General features: G+C 44.7%; 1 protein-coding gene across 1 annotated transcript in view; it reads left to right on the forward strand.

Annotated features, from left to right (window-relative positions):
• Positions 1-17,355, forward strand: part of th (tyrosine hydroxylase) — a 49,036-nt gene extending 31,681 nt beyond the window's left edge. Inside the window, exons 9-13 of the mRNA XM_055649669.1 lie at positions 6,984-7,053; positions 8,161-8,217; positions 8,373-8,468; positions 11,831-11,964; positions 16,934-17,355. Of these exons, the coding sequence (XP_055505644.1) occupies positions 6,984-7,053; positions 8,161-8,217; positions 8,373-8,468; positions 11,831-11,964; positions 16,934-17,093 (517 nt within the window). The 3' untranslated portion in view covers positions 17,094-17,355. The remainder of the gene's footprint in view (positions 1-6,983; positions 7,054-8,160; positions 8,218-8,372; positions 8,469-11,830; positions 11,965-16,933) is intronic.
• The last annotated feature ends 352 nt before the right edge of the window (positions 17,356-17,707 follow it).

Consider the following 17,707-nt stretch of genomic DNA (forward strand, 5'->3'; position numbering starts at 1 on the left):
TGTTTAGTGCAAGATTAAGTCCAGTAAAGTCTGAGGGTCTCCAATGAGGTAGTTGGTGGGTCACGACCGCTCTCTAGTTGGTGGTGGGATGGTTCAGTTGCTCGATAACAGCTGGGAAGAAACTATCCCTAAATCTGGAGGTGTGCGTTTTCACACTTCTGCATCTCTTGCCAAATGCGAGAGGGGAGAAGAGGGAATGTCTGGGTTGAGGCACATCCTAAAGAAAAGGTTGAAGCATTCACAACCATGTTCAGCTAGAGGTGCTAAGATATGATTCATCTGTTTCCTCATAAGTCTCCACGCCTTCACAGAGGCCAGTCAATAGTCAATCGGATTTATTCTACGAGATTTCATGAAATGGCTGAGAGCACTGGATCTAGCAAAGATGAGATAAAGTTAATGTGAAAAAGATGTTTCTTGAACCAAATGGCAAAGCCGCAGAATAAAAGGACGTACCTTCAGAATGGAGATGCGGAGGAATTTCTTTAGTCAGAGGGTGGTGAATCTGTGGATTTCATTGCCACAGACAGTTGTGGAGGGCAGGTCATTGGGTTTGATAGAGATTGATAGAGTTTTGATTAGTAAGGATGTCAAAGGTTATGAGGAGAAGGCAAGGTTGATGGGGTTGATGAGGGAAAAATTGATCAATCATGCTTGAATGGCGGGGCAGATTTGGTGGGCTGAATGGCCTAATTCTGCTCTTATGGTCTTACAATGGAATCAGGCTACATCCCAGCTGTAGTAGTGAAGACCTATGCTCCAGAACAAGCTGTGCCTTGAGCCAAACTGTTTCATTGTAGTTACAATACTGGCATCTACCCAACATTGCAGGGAATTTGCCCAAGTACTTCCAGTTCACATAACAGCAAGACAGATCCAATCTGGCTACTAACTGCTCAATCATTCTTCCATCAATCATTAATAAAGTAACGGAGGCTGTCATTAACAATGCCGCCAAGCTGCACTTACTCATCATCAATAACTACTTACTGATGGCCATTTGTCAGGTCCACTCAGCTCCAGCCCTCATCATAGCCTTGGTCCAAGTTCACCAAAGAGCCAAATTTCAGAAGTGATCAGACAGCGACTGCCTTTGACATCAGGGTAACATGTGACATTGTGTCACAGTCACAGAGTGCTGGTAAATGCATCACCGGGAACATGCTTCATTGGTTGATATCATCCTCATGCAAAGGAATGTGGTTGTGTTTATCAGAGATCAAGAATCTTAGTCCCAGAACTTTACATCTAGAGTTTTCCAAGCGCAACGGCCCAGGCTCAAACATCTTCAGATCTTTCATCCGTGATCATGATGCCAGCTTGGAGCATCAGCTGAAAAGGAACTGTGGTGTTCATAGACACAGAGGGAGGAATGGATTAATTGGAACCTATCCAGTGAAAACATGGGCTGGGAGAACGATAGCAATCAGCTTTCCCACACCAATGTGGCAATAGGCAGGAGAAAACTGAAGGAGCTTAGGAGGTTGAAGGTGCACAAAAATGCTGGAGAAACTCAGCGGGTGCAGCAGCATCTATGGAGCGAAGGAAATAGGCGACGTTTCGGGCCGAAAGACTTCTTCAGACTGATGGGGGGTGGGGGGGAGAAGGAAGGGAAAAGGGAGGAGGAGGAGCCCGAGGGCGGGGGGATGGGAGGAGACTGCTCGAGGGTTAAGGAAGGGGAGGAGACAGCAAGGGCTAGCAAAATTGGGAGAATTCAACCTTCATGCCATCCGGACGCAAGCAACCCAGGCGGAATATGAGGTGCTGTTCCTCCAATTTCCGGTGTTGCTCACTCTGGCAATGGAGGAGACCCAGGACAGAGAGGTCAGATTGGGAATGGGAGGGGGAGTTGAAGTGCTGAGCCACCGGGAGTTCAGGTAGGTTATTGCGGACTGAGCGGAGGTGTTCGACGAAACGATCGCCCCACCTCCGCTTAGTCTCCCCGATGTAAATCCGCTGACATTTAGAGCAGCGGAGCTGATCGTTTCGCCGAACACCTAGTCCGCATAACCTACCTCGCATCCGCTGCTCTAGATGTCAGCTGATTTACATCGGGGAGACTAAGCGGAGGTTGGGTGATCGTTTCGCCGAACACCTCTGCTCAGTCCGCAATAACCTAACTGAACTCCCAGTGGCTCAGCATTTCAACTCCCCCTCCCATTCCCAATCCGACCTCTCTGTCCTGGGTCTCCTCCATTGCCAGAGTGAGCAACACCGGAAATTGGAGGAACAGCACCTCATATTCCGCCTGGGTTGCTTGCGTCCGGATGGCATGAGCGTTGAATTCTCCCAATTTTGCTAGCCCTTGCTGTCTCCTCCCCTTCCTTAACCCTCAAGCTGTCTCCTCCCATCCCCCCACCCTCAGGCTCCTCCTCCTCCCTTTTTCCTTCCTTCTCCCCCCCCACCCCCCATCAGTCTGAAGAAGGGTTTCGGCCCGAAACGTCGCCTATTTCCTTCGCTCCATAGATGCTGCTGCCCCAGCTGAGTTTCTCCAGCATTTTTGTGTACCTTCGATCTTCCAGCATCTGCAGTTCCTTCTTGAGCTTAGGAGGTTGGTGAGTTACAGTATGTGTCAGTTTTGATCAAAGATGCGGAGACTGATAAGGGCACATCATCAAATTAGGTAAGACAATAAAGCATTGAGGTCGACAGTCTCAGACAAACAGTCTATGCATTGTATGTTGTGTTTTATATTCTTTAGGTTTGCAGGGCTTGATCTTTGAAGGTCATGAAATGGAAGGACCTAAAGGCAAACTGAAAATTCAAGGCTGGATTATTAATATTGTGATCTGAGGCAGCCACTTGACGGACATCATTCCTGCCTGATACTGATAATTGACTTTGACAATCTCCGTGTTGCTTATCTCTTTTACCAGGGCTGGGTGCAGGTATCCTGTCAGTCTGAATGACGATAAAGGTCACGGTTTCTTGAACCTACTTCACATTTTTTCTGTCTGATTCTTCCTTCATTATAAAAAGCAGTTTGATCTACTGACAAAGCAAATGGGAAATTATCTTATACTTGCCTTGATCACCAGTTCTGGTAACTTGATAATATCAGCAAGTGAGGATCACAACTGTGCATTCAGGAATAAACATATTGATGCCGCCTACGATTTTTAGAAAGCACATTGATCGTATATCGACAAAGAGATTTCTGACATTGTCTTTTGTGAGTTAAGCAAATGACTCATTGAGATCTCCAAAGAAGGCAATCTCCATATAAACCATATAACCATATAACAATTACAGCACGGAAACAGGCCATCTCGGCCCTACAAGTCCATGCCAAACAATTTTTTTCCCCCTTAGTCCCACCTGCCTGCACTCGTACCATAACCCTCCATTCCCTTCTCATCCATATGCCTATCCAATTTATTTTTAAATGATACCAATGAACCTGCCTCCACCACTTCCACTGGGAGCTCATTCCACACCACCACCACTCTCTGCGTAAAGAAGTTCCCCCTCATATTTCCCCTAAACTTCTGTCCCTTAATTCTGAAGTCATGTCCTCTTGTTTGAATCTTCCCTATTCTCAAAGGGAAAAGCTTGTCCACATCAATCTCATTGGGTATCAGGCTTAGAATTCATCCCAGTACATGATAGCAGAATTTTATTGAAACTTGGGGAAATGCTTGCTATTAATCATCATCGTTATAAGATGACACTAAACATGCTGAATCTGTTTCAGCAGTAGGTGTAAGTTTGCACAGCTGTGGGTCAAATTAACACTAGATGGCTTCTGATAGCTCTGAACACTGCAGCAGCCACCATTGAGGGAATGATGATCAAGATTCACTTTAGAAACTTGGACTTGGAACTCAGGGCTGATACACTAACCTACTGCCGAGGAACTTGTGGCACTGTTGGGGATAAGTATAGGAGCTGAATTAGGCCATCCGGCTCATCCAGACTAATCCACCATTCAATCATGGCTGACCTATCGTTTCCTCTCAACCCCATTCTCCTGCCTTCTCCCCATAACCCCTGACACCTTTACTAATCAATCTCTGCCTTAAACATATCCATTGACGGCCTCCACAGCCTTCTGTGACAATGAATTTCAGATTCACCATACTCTGACTGAAGGAATTCCTCCCCATCTCCTTTCTAAAGGAGAGTCCTTTTATTCCGAGTCTCTGGCCTCTGGTCCTAGACTCTCCAACGAGGTAGATAGTAGTTCAGCATTGCTCTCTGGTTGTGGTAGGATGATTCAATTGCCTGATAACAGCTGGGAAGAAACTGTCCCTGAATCTGGAGGAGTATGTTTTCACACTTCTATACCTTTTTCCTGATGGGAATGGGGGAGGGGAGGGAGTTTTTGTGTTACAGAGATGGAGAATATGGCCACCAGAAAAGCGACCAGCTAGAAGAGACTGCCTGCCCAAACTCCACCCGAGGAGGGGTCTATATCTGGGCGGCAGCCACCAGTAGCGGAGGAGCTATTTCAACGCTCCCGCTCGACAACGAGCCGCTGTTGCCGCCGGTTTTTCGAGTGGCCAGGGGTGTCCTTGATTTTGCAACTGGCCTTGCTGAGGCAGCGTGAGGTATAAATGGAGTAAATGGATGAGAAGTTGGTTTGTGTGATGGTCTGGACTGCGTCCACAATTCTCTACAATTTCTTGTGGTGTTGGGTGGAGCTGTTCCAAAGCCAAGCTGTGATGCATCCTGATAATATGCTTTCTATGGTGGACCCGTAGAATTTGCTGAGAGTTGTAGGGGACATGCCAAACTTCCTAAGTCTTCTAAGGAAGTTGAGTTTATTGTCATGTGCACCAGTACAATGAGGTACAGGTACAATGAAAATCTTGCTTGCAGCCCCATCCAGACACATAGTCACATGTAACACCCTTGTCGGACAAACTAATCTGAACTCCAGTTACACTTGACTTCTCCACCCAGCACCCATTTGTGATGAGTCCACCTCCTGGGGACTAAACCAGATCCCTGAGCTCCTGATACCACCCCCTCCTCTCATCACTACCATCACTAACCCACCAATCTCTCGCCTACATCCACCCTCCATAACCATAACCCATACCCCCCATTCAGCTATTTCTGGAGTGACTTAACAAAGTAAGACCTCTGAGTATGTGAGATATGGAAGAACTCTTCCATTCAAAAAATAATTACTGGAGTAACTCAATGGATCAAACAGCATCTCTGGAGAACATGGATAAGTGATGTCAAGACCCTTCTTCAGTCTGAAGAAGTGTCTCGACCAAAATTGTCACCTATTCCTTTTCTCCATAGATGCCTCCTGACCCAGTGAGTTACTCCAGCTCTCTGTGTCTATATCCAGCTCTGTGTGTAAACCAGAATCTGCAACTCCTTCCTTCACATGGATAGATGGTGTTTTGGGTCGGGATTTTTCTTCAGACTTTTCAGACTATTAAATACTTTGTTTTGGGCCCAGTACATGCTTTGTTGGTCACCATGTGCCAGCTATTTGAGATGTCGCCCCTGGCAATTCCAGGCCCATATATTTTCTTTCAGTGGATACAAAACAATCCAAACTTAGTCCAACTAATGTCAGTCCCAAAGCTGCCAATTGATTTTGAAAGATGCGATCCCAGAGATGCTGGCTCAACACCCTCACCTGCCCAGTTTAGTTTTTATAGTTTAGAGATACAGCATGGAAACAGTCCCTTTGGCCCACAAAGCCCATGCCGACCAACGATCCCCGTACACTAACACTCTAGGGACAATTTACAATTCTTACTGAACCCAATTAACCTGCAAACCTGCAGGTCTTTGGAGTGTGGGAGGGAACCGGAGCAACCGGAGAAAACTCACGTGGTCATAGGGAGAACGTACTAACTCCTTCAGTTGGCACCCTCAGCCAGGTTCGAACCTGGGTCTCTGGCACTGTTGGGCAACAACTCCACTGTTGCGCCACTGTGCCGCCTTTATTGGGAGAAGGTGGAAGCAGTGTTCATACAGCGGCATCATGGTGTAACTGGTAGAGCTGCTGCCTCAGTGCACCAGAGACCCAGGTTCAATCCTAACCTCGGGGGGCTGACTGTGTGAAGTTTGCACGTTCTCACCAATGAATGTGTGGCTTTCCTCTGGGTGCTCCGGTTTCCTCCCACATCCCAAAGATTTGGGGATTTGTCGATTCATTGGACTCTGTAACTTGCCGTGTGTTTATAAGGAGTGGATGAGAAAGTAGGATAACATAGCACAAGCGTGAACAGGTGATTAATGACTGGTGTGAACTTGATGGGCCAAAGAGGTGGTTTCCATGCTGTATGTCAAAACTAAATCCCCTCTGCTGGAATTTAATATGCAATCAAATCGTCAATAACCAGGTTTGAAGGGATTTATTTTTCGGACACACAACTGAATAGTTGTCCTTTATTTAATGTCTGAAGGACATATGAAATCCGTGACACCATTACCTACCTCAAATATGCATCAAGATAGTGTTGGAGGGCCCTTTTTGCACCATTTTGCAGACAACATGCAGGAACCCACTTGGCTACTCATGTGTTGACCTTTTAAAGCTTAATTCTGAGTGTGTGTGCCTGTGATGTAAAGAACATTTTCATTCTACGCATACCTCACTGTCCTTGTGCATATGACAAGAAACGACTAAATCAGCATTGGAGGACGGTTTGATGAAGAGAAAGAGCATGGTCATGAAGATTTGGCATTTATTGATACATTGGCCAAGATGGAAGTATAATGGATCAAAACACAAAGTGCTGGAGAAACTTAGCAGGTCAGGCAGCAAACCAGGCAATGTTTCAGTATGAAGAAGGGTCTTGATCCAAAACGTTGTCCGTCAATTTCTTTAACAGATGCTACTCGACTCGCTGAGTTCCTTCACCACTTTTTGTTTTGCTCAAGATTCCTTCATCTGCAGTTTTTTGTGTATCTTGGAGGTATAATGGACTTCTTTTGGCTTTTCACAGAGTATGGCTCTTGCAGGAAAGATCCCTCTGGATGAAATTAATTTTCTTTCTGTTCACATTAAGGGACTGTTGTCATGAGCTACTGGGACATGTGCCGATCCTGGCTGACAAGATATTTGCACAATTCTCTCAGGTATTTCCACTTTCCTTTACTGTGAATATATACTCCACAGAACATGGTATACGGTGGGCGGCACGGAGGCGCAGCGGTAGCGTTGCTGCCTTAGAGTGCCAGAGATCTAGGTTCGATCCTGACTACGAGTACTGTCTGTATGGAGTTTACACATTTTCCCCGTGACCAAGTGGGTTTTCTCCGTTTGCGCCGGTTGCCTACCACATTCCAAAGACGTACAGGTTTGTAGGTTAATTGGCTTCAGTAAAAATTGTAAATTGTCCCTAGTATGTAGGATAGTGCTAGTGTATGGGGTGATTGCTGGACGGCGTGGACTCGGTGGGCCGAAGGGCCTGTTTCCACGCTGTATCACTAAATTAAACAGACGTGCAGCATGAAAATAATTGAAATAAATTATCATTCTAGAGCACCGATAGCCAAAAGAAACATAAAATGTTTTCAAAGTAATTCAGAGTTTTGATTGAGAAACAATGAGGAAACTGTTTTCAATGGCAGAATGTTCAATAACCATGGGACACAGAATTAACTGCCAGAGGATTCAAAGGTGAATAAAGGTGATTTTTTTTGGTAATGCACTGAGTTGCCATAATCTGGCATCACTATCTGAAAGGGAGTTGCAAGTAAATTCAGTAATAACGCCGAAAAATGAATCAGACCAGTTTCAAATGCAAGGATTATGTGGAATGGGTGAAGCGGGACACCAATCAGCAGGCACAAACATAATGGCAAAGTGGCCTCTTTCGATGATAGGAAGGGACTGCAGACGCTGGTTTATAAAATAGACACAAAGTGTTGGAGTAACTAAATGGGACAGGCAGCAACTCTGGAGAAAAAGAATAGGTGACGTTTCGGGTCGGGATCCTTCTTCAGACAATCTATGATTTGCATGGGAGCCTTGGTCGTTCAAAGCACCCACTAACTCCGGACTTGTGGCTTTTGTAATTTGGATAGGGGTAAAGACTTGCTAGGCCTGAAGAGAGACTAATTGTGGGACTAAAATAACTTTTGAACAGCAAAGGAAAAATAAAAATCACTTAGTGAATTGTGCCTGCACTGCTAATTAAGTGACTTGGTCAGTGATTAACGTCTAACCCTTTATCACTTCAGAACATTGGCCTTGCCTCGCTGGGAGCCACGGAAGAGGAAATTGAAAAGCTTTCCACGGTGAGTTTTACCACGTACATGCATACGTGCAAATCATGCTGCTTTTGAAATAATTTTATGGAAAATGTAAATTGACAGACAACTCCCAAACTTACGTTAATTGTCTCAAGTCGGGAAAAGCAGGGTAATTATTCACTGAAATCTGCCTCTTGCAGCTTTACTGGTTCACTGTGGAGTTTGGACTGTGCAAGCAAAATGGAGAAGTCAGAGCGTATGGAGCTGGTCTACTATCGTCCTACGGTGAACTAATTGTAAGTGAAAAATGTGGATTATAAATATCTTTATTTATTCCAGATTACTCTCTTCAATTTACAGGGAGATTTTCTTTGGTGAAATTGCTTTTCCGGTTTCTGGTTACCGTCTGCTTTTGACCACGTCTCTCTTGAATGAATAATGTGATTAGCAGTGACTGCAGGCTGTCTTCAGATACCTTGCCTCATTGGTTGAGTTTAAGTTGAGTTTAGTTTAATGTCACGTGTACGGAGGTACAGTGAAAAGCTTTTGTAGCGCGCGGACCAGTCAGCAGAAAGACAATACATGATTACAATCGAGGCATTCACAGTGTACAGATACATGATAAGGGCATAACATGAATAATGTTTAGTCAAGATGAAGTCCAGTAAAGTCCGATCAAACATAGTCCAAAGGTCTCCAATGGGGTAATTAGTTGTTCAGGCTACTCTATTGTTGTTGGTAGGATGGTTCAGTTGCCTGATAACAGCTGGGATGAAACGGTCCCAGAATCTGGAGGTGTGTGTTTTCACACTTCTATACTTTTTGCCTGATGGGAAAGGGGAGAAAAGGGTGGCCAGGGTGCGACTGGTTCTTGATTTTGCTGGTGGCCTTTCCGAGGCAGCGTGAGGTGTAAATGGGGTCAATGGAAGTGAGGTTGGTTTGTGTGATGGTCTGGGCTGCGTCCACAATTCTCTGCAATTTCTTACAGTCTTGGATGGAGCTGTTTCCCATGCCAATGGGTAGCTCAAAGCGCTCCAATGCTAACTATCTCTACAATGCTGAGAGCTATCTCTACAATGCTGAGAACTATATTCAGCACTCTGTACCTTTGCTTTTGCTCTAGCAATGCACCTGAGTTTGATTTCATTGCATTTAGTTTAGTTTAGAGGCACAGCGTGGACACAGGCCCTTCAGCCCACAGAATCCATGCCAGCCATCGACCACCCGCACACTGACTCAATGCTATCCCAACTTCGCATCTTGCACACTAGGGCCAATTTACAGAAGCCAATTAACCTACAAACCTGCAGGTCATTGGAGAGTAGGAGGAAACCGGAGCACCTGGAGAAAACCCACGTGGCCACCGGGACAACATACAAACTCCGCACAGACAGTACCCGCAGTCAGGATCAAACCTGGGTTTCTGTTGCTATCTTACTATTTGATCTGATTGGATAGCATGCAAATCATGTCCTTTCACTGTACCTCGTTGCGTGTAACAATAAGCCTAAGCGTAAACCTAAAGTGCATGGATGGTGCTGTTTCTCATCATTAGAAATTCATTTTTGAAGAGTCTGTGGAAAGGAAGGAGGAAGAGGGGTGGAGGATTTGAATATTAAGTTCTATGGCTATGGCCCTATCATTTGGCACAGGCCCAGTGCCAGCTGTTTTAGTGATAGGAGGCACCATCATCTCCTAAGGCGGCACGGTGGCGCAGCGGTAGAGTTGCTGCCTTACAGCGCCAGAGACCTGGGATCGATCCTGACTACGGGTGTTGTCTGTATGGAGTTTGTACGTTCTCCCTGTGACCGTGTGGGTTTTCTCCAGGAGTGCCGGTTTACTCCCACGCTCCATATTCGTACAGGTTTGTAGGTTACTTGGCATTAGTAAAGTTGTAAATTGTCCCTAGTGTGTAGGATAGTGCTAGCGGATGGGGTTTGCTGATTGGGGTGGACTCGGTGGGCTGAAGGGCTTGTTTCGCATTGTATCTCTAAAAAAAAGTCTAATTAGCACATGTAGGATTGATTTCACACTGTATCTGGTCATGCTTTAAGATTCTTCCGAATTAAATGTGCAAAAACTAGTTGTAGCTGCACGGAAGTGGTGGATGTGGTGATTATTGCTAAGAGATTCATAACACATGATGAATGGTATTTGACTGTGACTTCTAGCCATAGAATTGGAGGCATAGGGGCAACACATTAGTGCAGTGGTGGAGTTACTGCTTTACAGCACCAGAGACCCAGATGTGATCCTGACTACGGGTGCTGTCTGTATGGAGTTTGCACATTCTCCCTGTGACAATATGGGAAGAGCAAAGGGGAAGATACAGAATTCTCATAGGTTTTCTCCAGTTTCCTCCCACATCCCAAAGACGTGCAGGCTTGTAGGTTAATTGACTTCTGTAAATTTTTCCTTGTTTGAGCATGGAACTGATATCTGGGTGATTTTTGGTCTGCATGGACACGGTGGGTCGAACGGCCTATTTCCATGCTGCACCTCTAAACTAAACTAAACTCATTTGTGTAGGACATGTGAAGTACATGTTATTTCATGTGGCAGTCATTCACACCGTGGGTAATAAAACATCAAGAGAAAGATCAATGTCAGGTTTTAACCCCTGAAGACCTGGCTTCAATGCTGAACGAAGTTCAGTGATTTCACATCTCTATAGTTGTTCATTACCTTCACATACACACACTGTTCAACATGCCATTCACCGCCAGCCTAATGCCTATCATTGTTGAATGTCTGTCAATGCATTGAAACTGTTGTGCCTGGAGCAATTCTAAATGGGTGAAAGTACAGGATTATTTATTTGGAGTGCTGGTTGATAGAGATCTCTGGTAGATGAGTACAGTAAACCCTTGTTATAATGAACCATAGTGGGGGGAATGGTGTCCATTGTTGCGGATTGTCCACTATTACTGAGTAAGGGTTTTTTTCCCGGTGACATCATTGCCCGGGCACCGGGTCAGAATTAAACCTCCCTTACCACGCCCACAGCACCTTGGGCTGGGGAAGGGCAGAACCTGCTGTCCCTGATTCCCACATTCAGAGATTGAGAGTAAAATAGGAGGTGTGGGGCATTGGGGAGGCTGGGGCGAGGAAACCCTGTTCCACTCTATGTGAGACTCGCATGACCAAATGCCCACTCAGAGTTCAGGATGGAAAGATACAGTGGCGCAGTGGTAGAGTTGCTGCCTTACAGCGCCAGAGACCCGGGTTCTATACTGACTATGAGTGCTGTGTCTACAGAGGGTTTTTTTTCTCCCTGTGACTGCGTGGGCTTTCTCTTGGTGCTCCAGTTTCCTCCCACACTCCAAAGACGTGCAGGTTTGTAGGTTAATTAGCTTCTGTACATTGTAAATTGTCCCTAGTGCTTACGATAGTGCTAGTGTACGAGGTGATCTCAGGTCGGTACACTCAGTGAGCCGAAGGGGCTTTTTCCGTGCTGTATCGCCCAAGTTTTCAAGAGAGAGTTAGATTTAGTTCTTAGGGCTAAGGGAATCAAGGTACTATGGGGGGAAAAGCAAGAACGGGGTACTAATTTTGGATGATCAACCATGATCATATTAAGGCCTACTCCTGCACCTATTTTCTATGTTTCTAAGTCTAATGATTTTCGCCAGGCACTGACTGAATGATTTGTACACAGCATTCCCTCTCCAATGAGCCTGAGCTACGGGAGTTCGACCCTGTGGGTGCATCAATCCAGCCCTATCAAGATCAGACGTACCAGCCGGTGTATTTTGTATCTGAAAGTTTCAATGACGCTAAAGACAAACTGAGGTAAGAACCTTGTCAAATGCATCATAAGTAATGCAGGAACCCATGCACTGTAGGCTCAGTGACCCACAAAACATGATCATAAGCTCTAGGAGCAGAATAAGGCTATTCGGCCCATCAAGTCTACTCTGCCATTCATCTTTCCCTCTCATCCCCATTCTCCTGTCTTCTCCCCCCATAACCCCCACACCCCTACTAATCACAAAATCTGTCAATCTCTGCCTTAAAAAATCCACCTATGTCCCTCCCTCTAGCTTCACATTTCACTCCTCTTCTCTTCTTATCTGACAACCTTTTGTCTCCTTTCCATCTCTAGCCTTTGTCCACCCATCCTTGAGTCTATCCCTCTTCACCTGTATTCACCTATCATATGACAGACTTTGTCCTGTTCCCATCTTTCTTCTGTTTTTTTTTTCCCCATAATACAATCAGTCTGAAGAAGGATCCTGACCTGAAGTGTTACCTGTACATACCCTCCACAGATACTGTCTACAGCGCTTTGTGTTTTGCTCTGGAACACGAAGGTGGCTTTGATAAATGAAAATGGCTATGAGACTTCAGAATACAATGGCACACCAGGGAAACTTAAAAAATGGGAAGATCCAGCTGGTTTCCCAATGAGGAAGGCAATCTGCCATCCTTACCTGTGGTCCCTTTAAGACATGGCTGACTTGGAATTTTAATGGTTCAATGGTACCTCATTGTCATATGTACCTGAGTACAATTAAATTATTTTTTCCGTACATTTCATTGACAATCCAACTATACATTAGGCACATTCATACCATAGTAGACCACACTGAGTCTGTACACAAGAGTCACCATGTTTTAGGCACCATCTTGTACTTTTAGTTTTTTAGTTTAGATATACAGCGTGAACAGGCCTTTGGCCCATCAAATCCGCACCAACCACAATCCCATATATAACACTATCCTACACACCAGGAACAATTTACAATTTTATCGAAGCCAATTAACCTGTAAACCTGTACGTCATTGGAGTGTGGGAGGAAACCAGAGCACCCGGAGAAAACCCACGCTGTCACAGGGAGAACATACAAACTCCATGAAGACAGCACCCATAGTCAGGATCAAACCCGGGTGTCTGGTGCTGTAAAGCAGCAACTCTGCCGCTGTGTCACCGTGCTGCCCTCTCAAAGTCCAAAATATTTAAAAAAAATATTAGAATCTTAACTTGGCCATTGAGGCCTGTTGTCCTGGGAGGAGTACTAGGACAGAATTGCACGGGTCGTCCTGGCCAGGTGATCTTGTCGATATTCTCCATTGCTGCTCTGCCACTCCGTGCATCCCTTCCACACACCCAGCCACTTGGAGTGGCGCTCGATCTAATCGAGCCCTAGGATGCTGACGGGCCTCTCTGAATTTCTCTCTCTGAAGTGACTCTGAAAGATATCCAGTTGCATTAAATCTGTCAAAGATTCAAGATGTCTTCCATCAATGCATTCACACCACACTAGAAATTATTTTTTGAGCTGAACCCTCATAATGAGATACAAATGATTTTATTATTTGTGTATTGTTGCAATTATCATTTAGTAGTGGATATCCCTGGTTCCTTGGTTTTATCATTTACAAACCAGAGATAAGAGGTGGTATGACAACCAAGGAGATTGGCAGGCATTTTCTTTCCCTCCTGGGATAAGATGCAAGATGCGGTTGGGGGTTAACTAGTTTCAACACTCCTGGATCAGAGGACAACGCCAATATTTCTGATCCTCGTTGCAATCAAAAAAAAAAGAAAGTGTGGAACTATTGGGCCTTGACTGAATGGTAACTTTTTTTTAATTCATTTATAAAATGAAACTTCATTATCTGGAAGAATGGACCTGACCCACAATGTCACCCGTCCTTCTTCTCCAGAGATGCTGCCTGACCTGTTGAGTTACTCCAGCACCTTGTGTCTGACTTCACTGCCAAGGTCAGCGTTCAGTTCCCATCCACAACTATGGTACTGACAAGCCATCTTCTAGAACAGCCACAGTCCTTCTGACACTGATATCAGTAGGTAGCATAAATGTGGTAACCTGGAAGCTATATTTCCATGTCGAATCTGCAGTTTATCCTGCTGTTGGTAAAAAGAAGTGTTTTGACCCAAAACGTCGCCACTCTCTGTGAGAAAAAGTGTTTCCTCGTCTCCGTTCTAAATGGCTTACACCTTATTCTTAAACTGTGGCCCCTGGTTCTGGACTCCCCCAACATCAGGAACATGTTTCCTGCCTCTAGCGTGTCCAAGTCCTTAACAATCTTATATGTTTCAATGAGATGCCCTCTCATCCTTCTAAACTCCAGAATGTACAGGCCCAGCAGCTCTATTCTCTCAGCATATGACAGTCCCGCCATCCCAAGAATTAACCTTGTAAACCTACGCTGCACTCCCTCAATAGCAAGAATGCTCTTCCGCAAATTAGGGGACCAAAACTGCACACAATATTCCAGGTGTGGTCTCACTGTACAACTGCAGAAGGACCTCTTTGCTCATATATTCGATCCCTCTTGTTATAAAGGCCAACATGCCATTCGCTATCTTCACTGCCTGCTGTACCTGCATGCTTACTTTCATAGACTGATGTACAAGGACCCCCAGATCCCGTTGTACTTCCCCTTTTCCCAACATGACGTAATTTAGATAGTAATCTGCCTTCCTGTTTTTGCTACCAAAGTGGATAACCTCACAAGTGGATAACTACCAGATATGGTTTTACAACAATTCATTTGTTTTCTCCCTACTGTTATTGGAAGATAATCCCTTTTATACATTCAGATTTATTTGGTCGATTTTAAACTCCCTACCTACTGTAATACAAACAGAAAATGCTGGAAACATTCAGCAGGTCAAGGTAGCATCTGTGGAAAGAGAAACAGTTAAGGGGCTGTCCCACTGCAGCGACCTAATCTGCGAGTTTAGAAGAGTTTGCCCTGGACTCAAACTCGCAGCATGGTCGACACATGGTTCTCCTATGAGGTCACTGGAACTCTCGTTCATGCTTGAGGGAAGTTCCCAGATACTCGCGGCCTCACTTTGGTCGAGGAAAATATTTCAGTGTTGAAAAATTCTTTTGAACTCGTAGTGCAGTGGAGTGGGGTTGCTATGTAGTTATAGGCAGTCGAGGGCAGCCGTAGGCAATCTCCTTCACTGACCGGGCATTTTAATCGGCTCATTGGAGTTTTCAGGACCAACGAAAACCGACCAGTAATGTAAAATGTCCGCTAAACTTTATTATAATTGGTCTGGCTTCTGAAAAGTGTTTCCGCTCCTTCTCCCACCCTTTTCCTCCCCTTCTCTCCCCCTTCTCTCCCCCTCTCTCCCTTTCTCTCCCCGCCCTCCCCTCCCCGCTCTCTAAAGGACTTACTGTACATTGTGCAGCCGTCTTTTACCATTCTGTTCATCGTGGGTGTGAATTTCAGACAGCACTCCCCCACTTTCCCTGGCCCCCACCTTTGCGATGTGTGTGTGTGTGTGTGTGTGTGTGTGTGTGTGTGTGTGTGTGTGTGTGTGTGTGTGTGTGTGTGTGTGTGTGTGTGTGTGTGTGTGTGTGTGTGTGTGTGTGTGTGTGTGTGTGTGTGTGTGTGTGTGTGTGTGTGTGTGTGTGTGTGTGTGTGTGTGTGTGTGTGTGTGTGTGTGTGTGTGTGTGTGTGTGTGTGTGTGTGTGTGTGTGTGTGTGTGTGTGTGTGTGTGTGCATTCAGTCGATCCAGCTCGCGATTTCATCGCTGACGGTCGATCCAGCTCGAGGTTTATCATGCGAATGCCCTCGAGCTTGAAGGTCGAAGACAGTCACTGAAAGGTTGCGTCAGTGGGACAGGCCCTGTAAGATTTCACTTCTGGAACCCTTCATTAGATGTAGGAGAGTGAGAAAACAAGTTAGTTTTCATTAACGGAGAAGGTGGGGGGAGATGGGTGGAACAAGAGAATATCTCTGTAAAGAGCTATGACTTAATACGGGCAATTCAGATTGAGATTTATTGTCACCCGCACCAGTATGCTCACAGAGTCACCAGTATACATAGAGTCATGATAAATGAAACAATATATACAATGATGAGAACAAAACAACAAAATGGTGCAAGAGTTTAGTGCCAAAATATCTAAAATTGTGCAAAAAAAAAATAACGCACAATAGAATAATGGAATGAAGTAGAGTTTAGAGCACTGGCAGCACCTTTAGAAAATGGTATGATACAGGTGATTGATTCAGGAATCGGATAGCAGTGGGGAAGAAGCTGTTCTTAAGTCCGGAGTGTGGGAGGAAACCTGAGCTCCTGGAGAAAACCATGTGTTCTCGGGGAAAATGTACAAATTCCATACAGACAGCACCCGTAGTGAGGATCAAACCCTGGTGTCTGGCGCTGTAAGGAATCAACTCTGCCACTGCGCCACTGTGCCGTCCCGTTGCTTAAATCTCTATTAACATTTATCACTGGGTATGGCTCGTCTGTAGCTCTTGAACCTAATGAACTGCAGCTCACTTCTAGTACTTTAGTTGAGTTGACCCCTCATCTTTAAGTACGCCTGATGCTGATTTTGCATTAACTCTTATATTCCTCATTGAAACTGTGTTGATGCCCGGGCTACCCTTGGACTAACTTTAATCGGACCTTATGGACTTTATCTTGAACTGAACGTTATTCCCTTTATCCTATGCACTGTGGACAACTTGATTGTAATCATGTATAGTCTTTCCGCTGACTGGATAGCATGCAACAAAAAGCTTTTCACTTGTTACACGAGTTAATAATAAACTAAACTAGACAATTATTCAAACATAGTTTGCCCAACAATTTTATTGTTCAAATGTTATGTATTTTTTTCTTTTCTCACAATTCTGGAATATACTGAAAAGAAAATGTTATGGGATTTGTGTTGTGGTTAATACACTGCATAGTTAATGTGCTGAATAAAAATATTTGTGCTGATCTTAATCTCTGACGGAATTGTGACTTTTGTATTTATAGAAAATACGCTGCTAATATTAAGCGTCCGTTTTCAGTGAAATACGACCCATTTACCAAGACAATGGAAGTATTGGACAATCCACAGAAAATTAAGAAGTCATTGGACGGTCTGAAGGATGAACTGAAGATGCTGGCTGATGCATTGGATATGTTATCCTAACTTTCTGTACCACACCCATTATAGAATGCAGTTGTGCTTCTTTCTATACCACTGTTGCATTGTCAGCTTCATTTGTGAGTCAGGGCTCTTAGCTCTCATTTTAGCCTAACACTGTATGCTGTTGTACTAATATATAGATAAAGCAAATGGAGGGTTTGCTTCACTGTCAATGCCGGGTGGATTTATCTTCTTTTGGATCTTCAGCAGTGCTATACTAGAAATGTTGTGTGTGTGATGGTGTGTGTGTGTGTGTGTGTGTGTGTGTGTGATGTGTGTGTGTGTGCGTGCGTGCGTGCGTGTGTGTGTGTGGTGAATGGGGTGCTGTGGATGGGAGAGATAATGCTCCTTATAATTCAGTGCTGGAAGAGATTTGGGTAGTAGGGTCGTAGGGTTAGTAATGCGTAACTTGGTCTTACCTGTATTGCATATTGAGTTTATAGCAAGTCAGAAATCTGTTCAACATGGATATATAAAATAGTGCGCAGTCTATAGCAGACTGCAAATTCTCTTTTGACCTAATTTGCAATGATGACTGATCTCAATCCCAATCTAGTTTCAACTAATGTAAGTGGTCTATTTGAGTGAAATGGGTTCTACTTTTGTTTGTGCTATAT

Source organism: Leucoraja erinacea, chromosome 18 (assembly GCF_028641065.1).
Source record: "Leucoraja erinacea ecotype New England chromosome 18, Leri_hhj_1, whole genome shotgun sequence".
NCBI lineage: Eukaryota > Metazoa > Chordata > Chondrichthyes > Rajiformes > Rajidae > Leucoraja > Leucoraja erinaceus.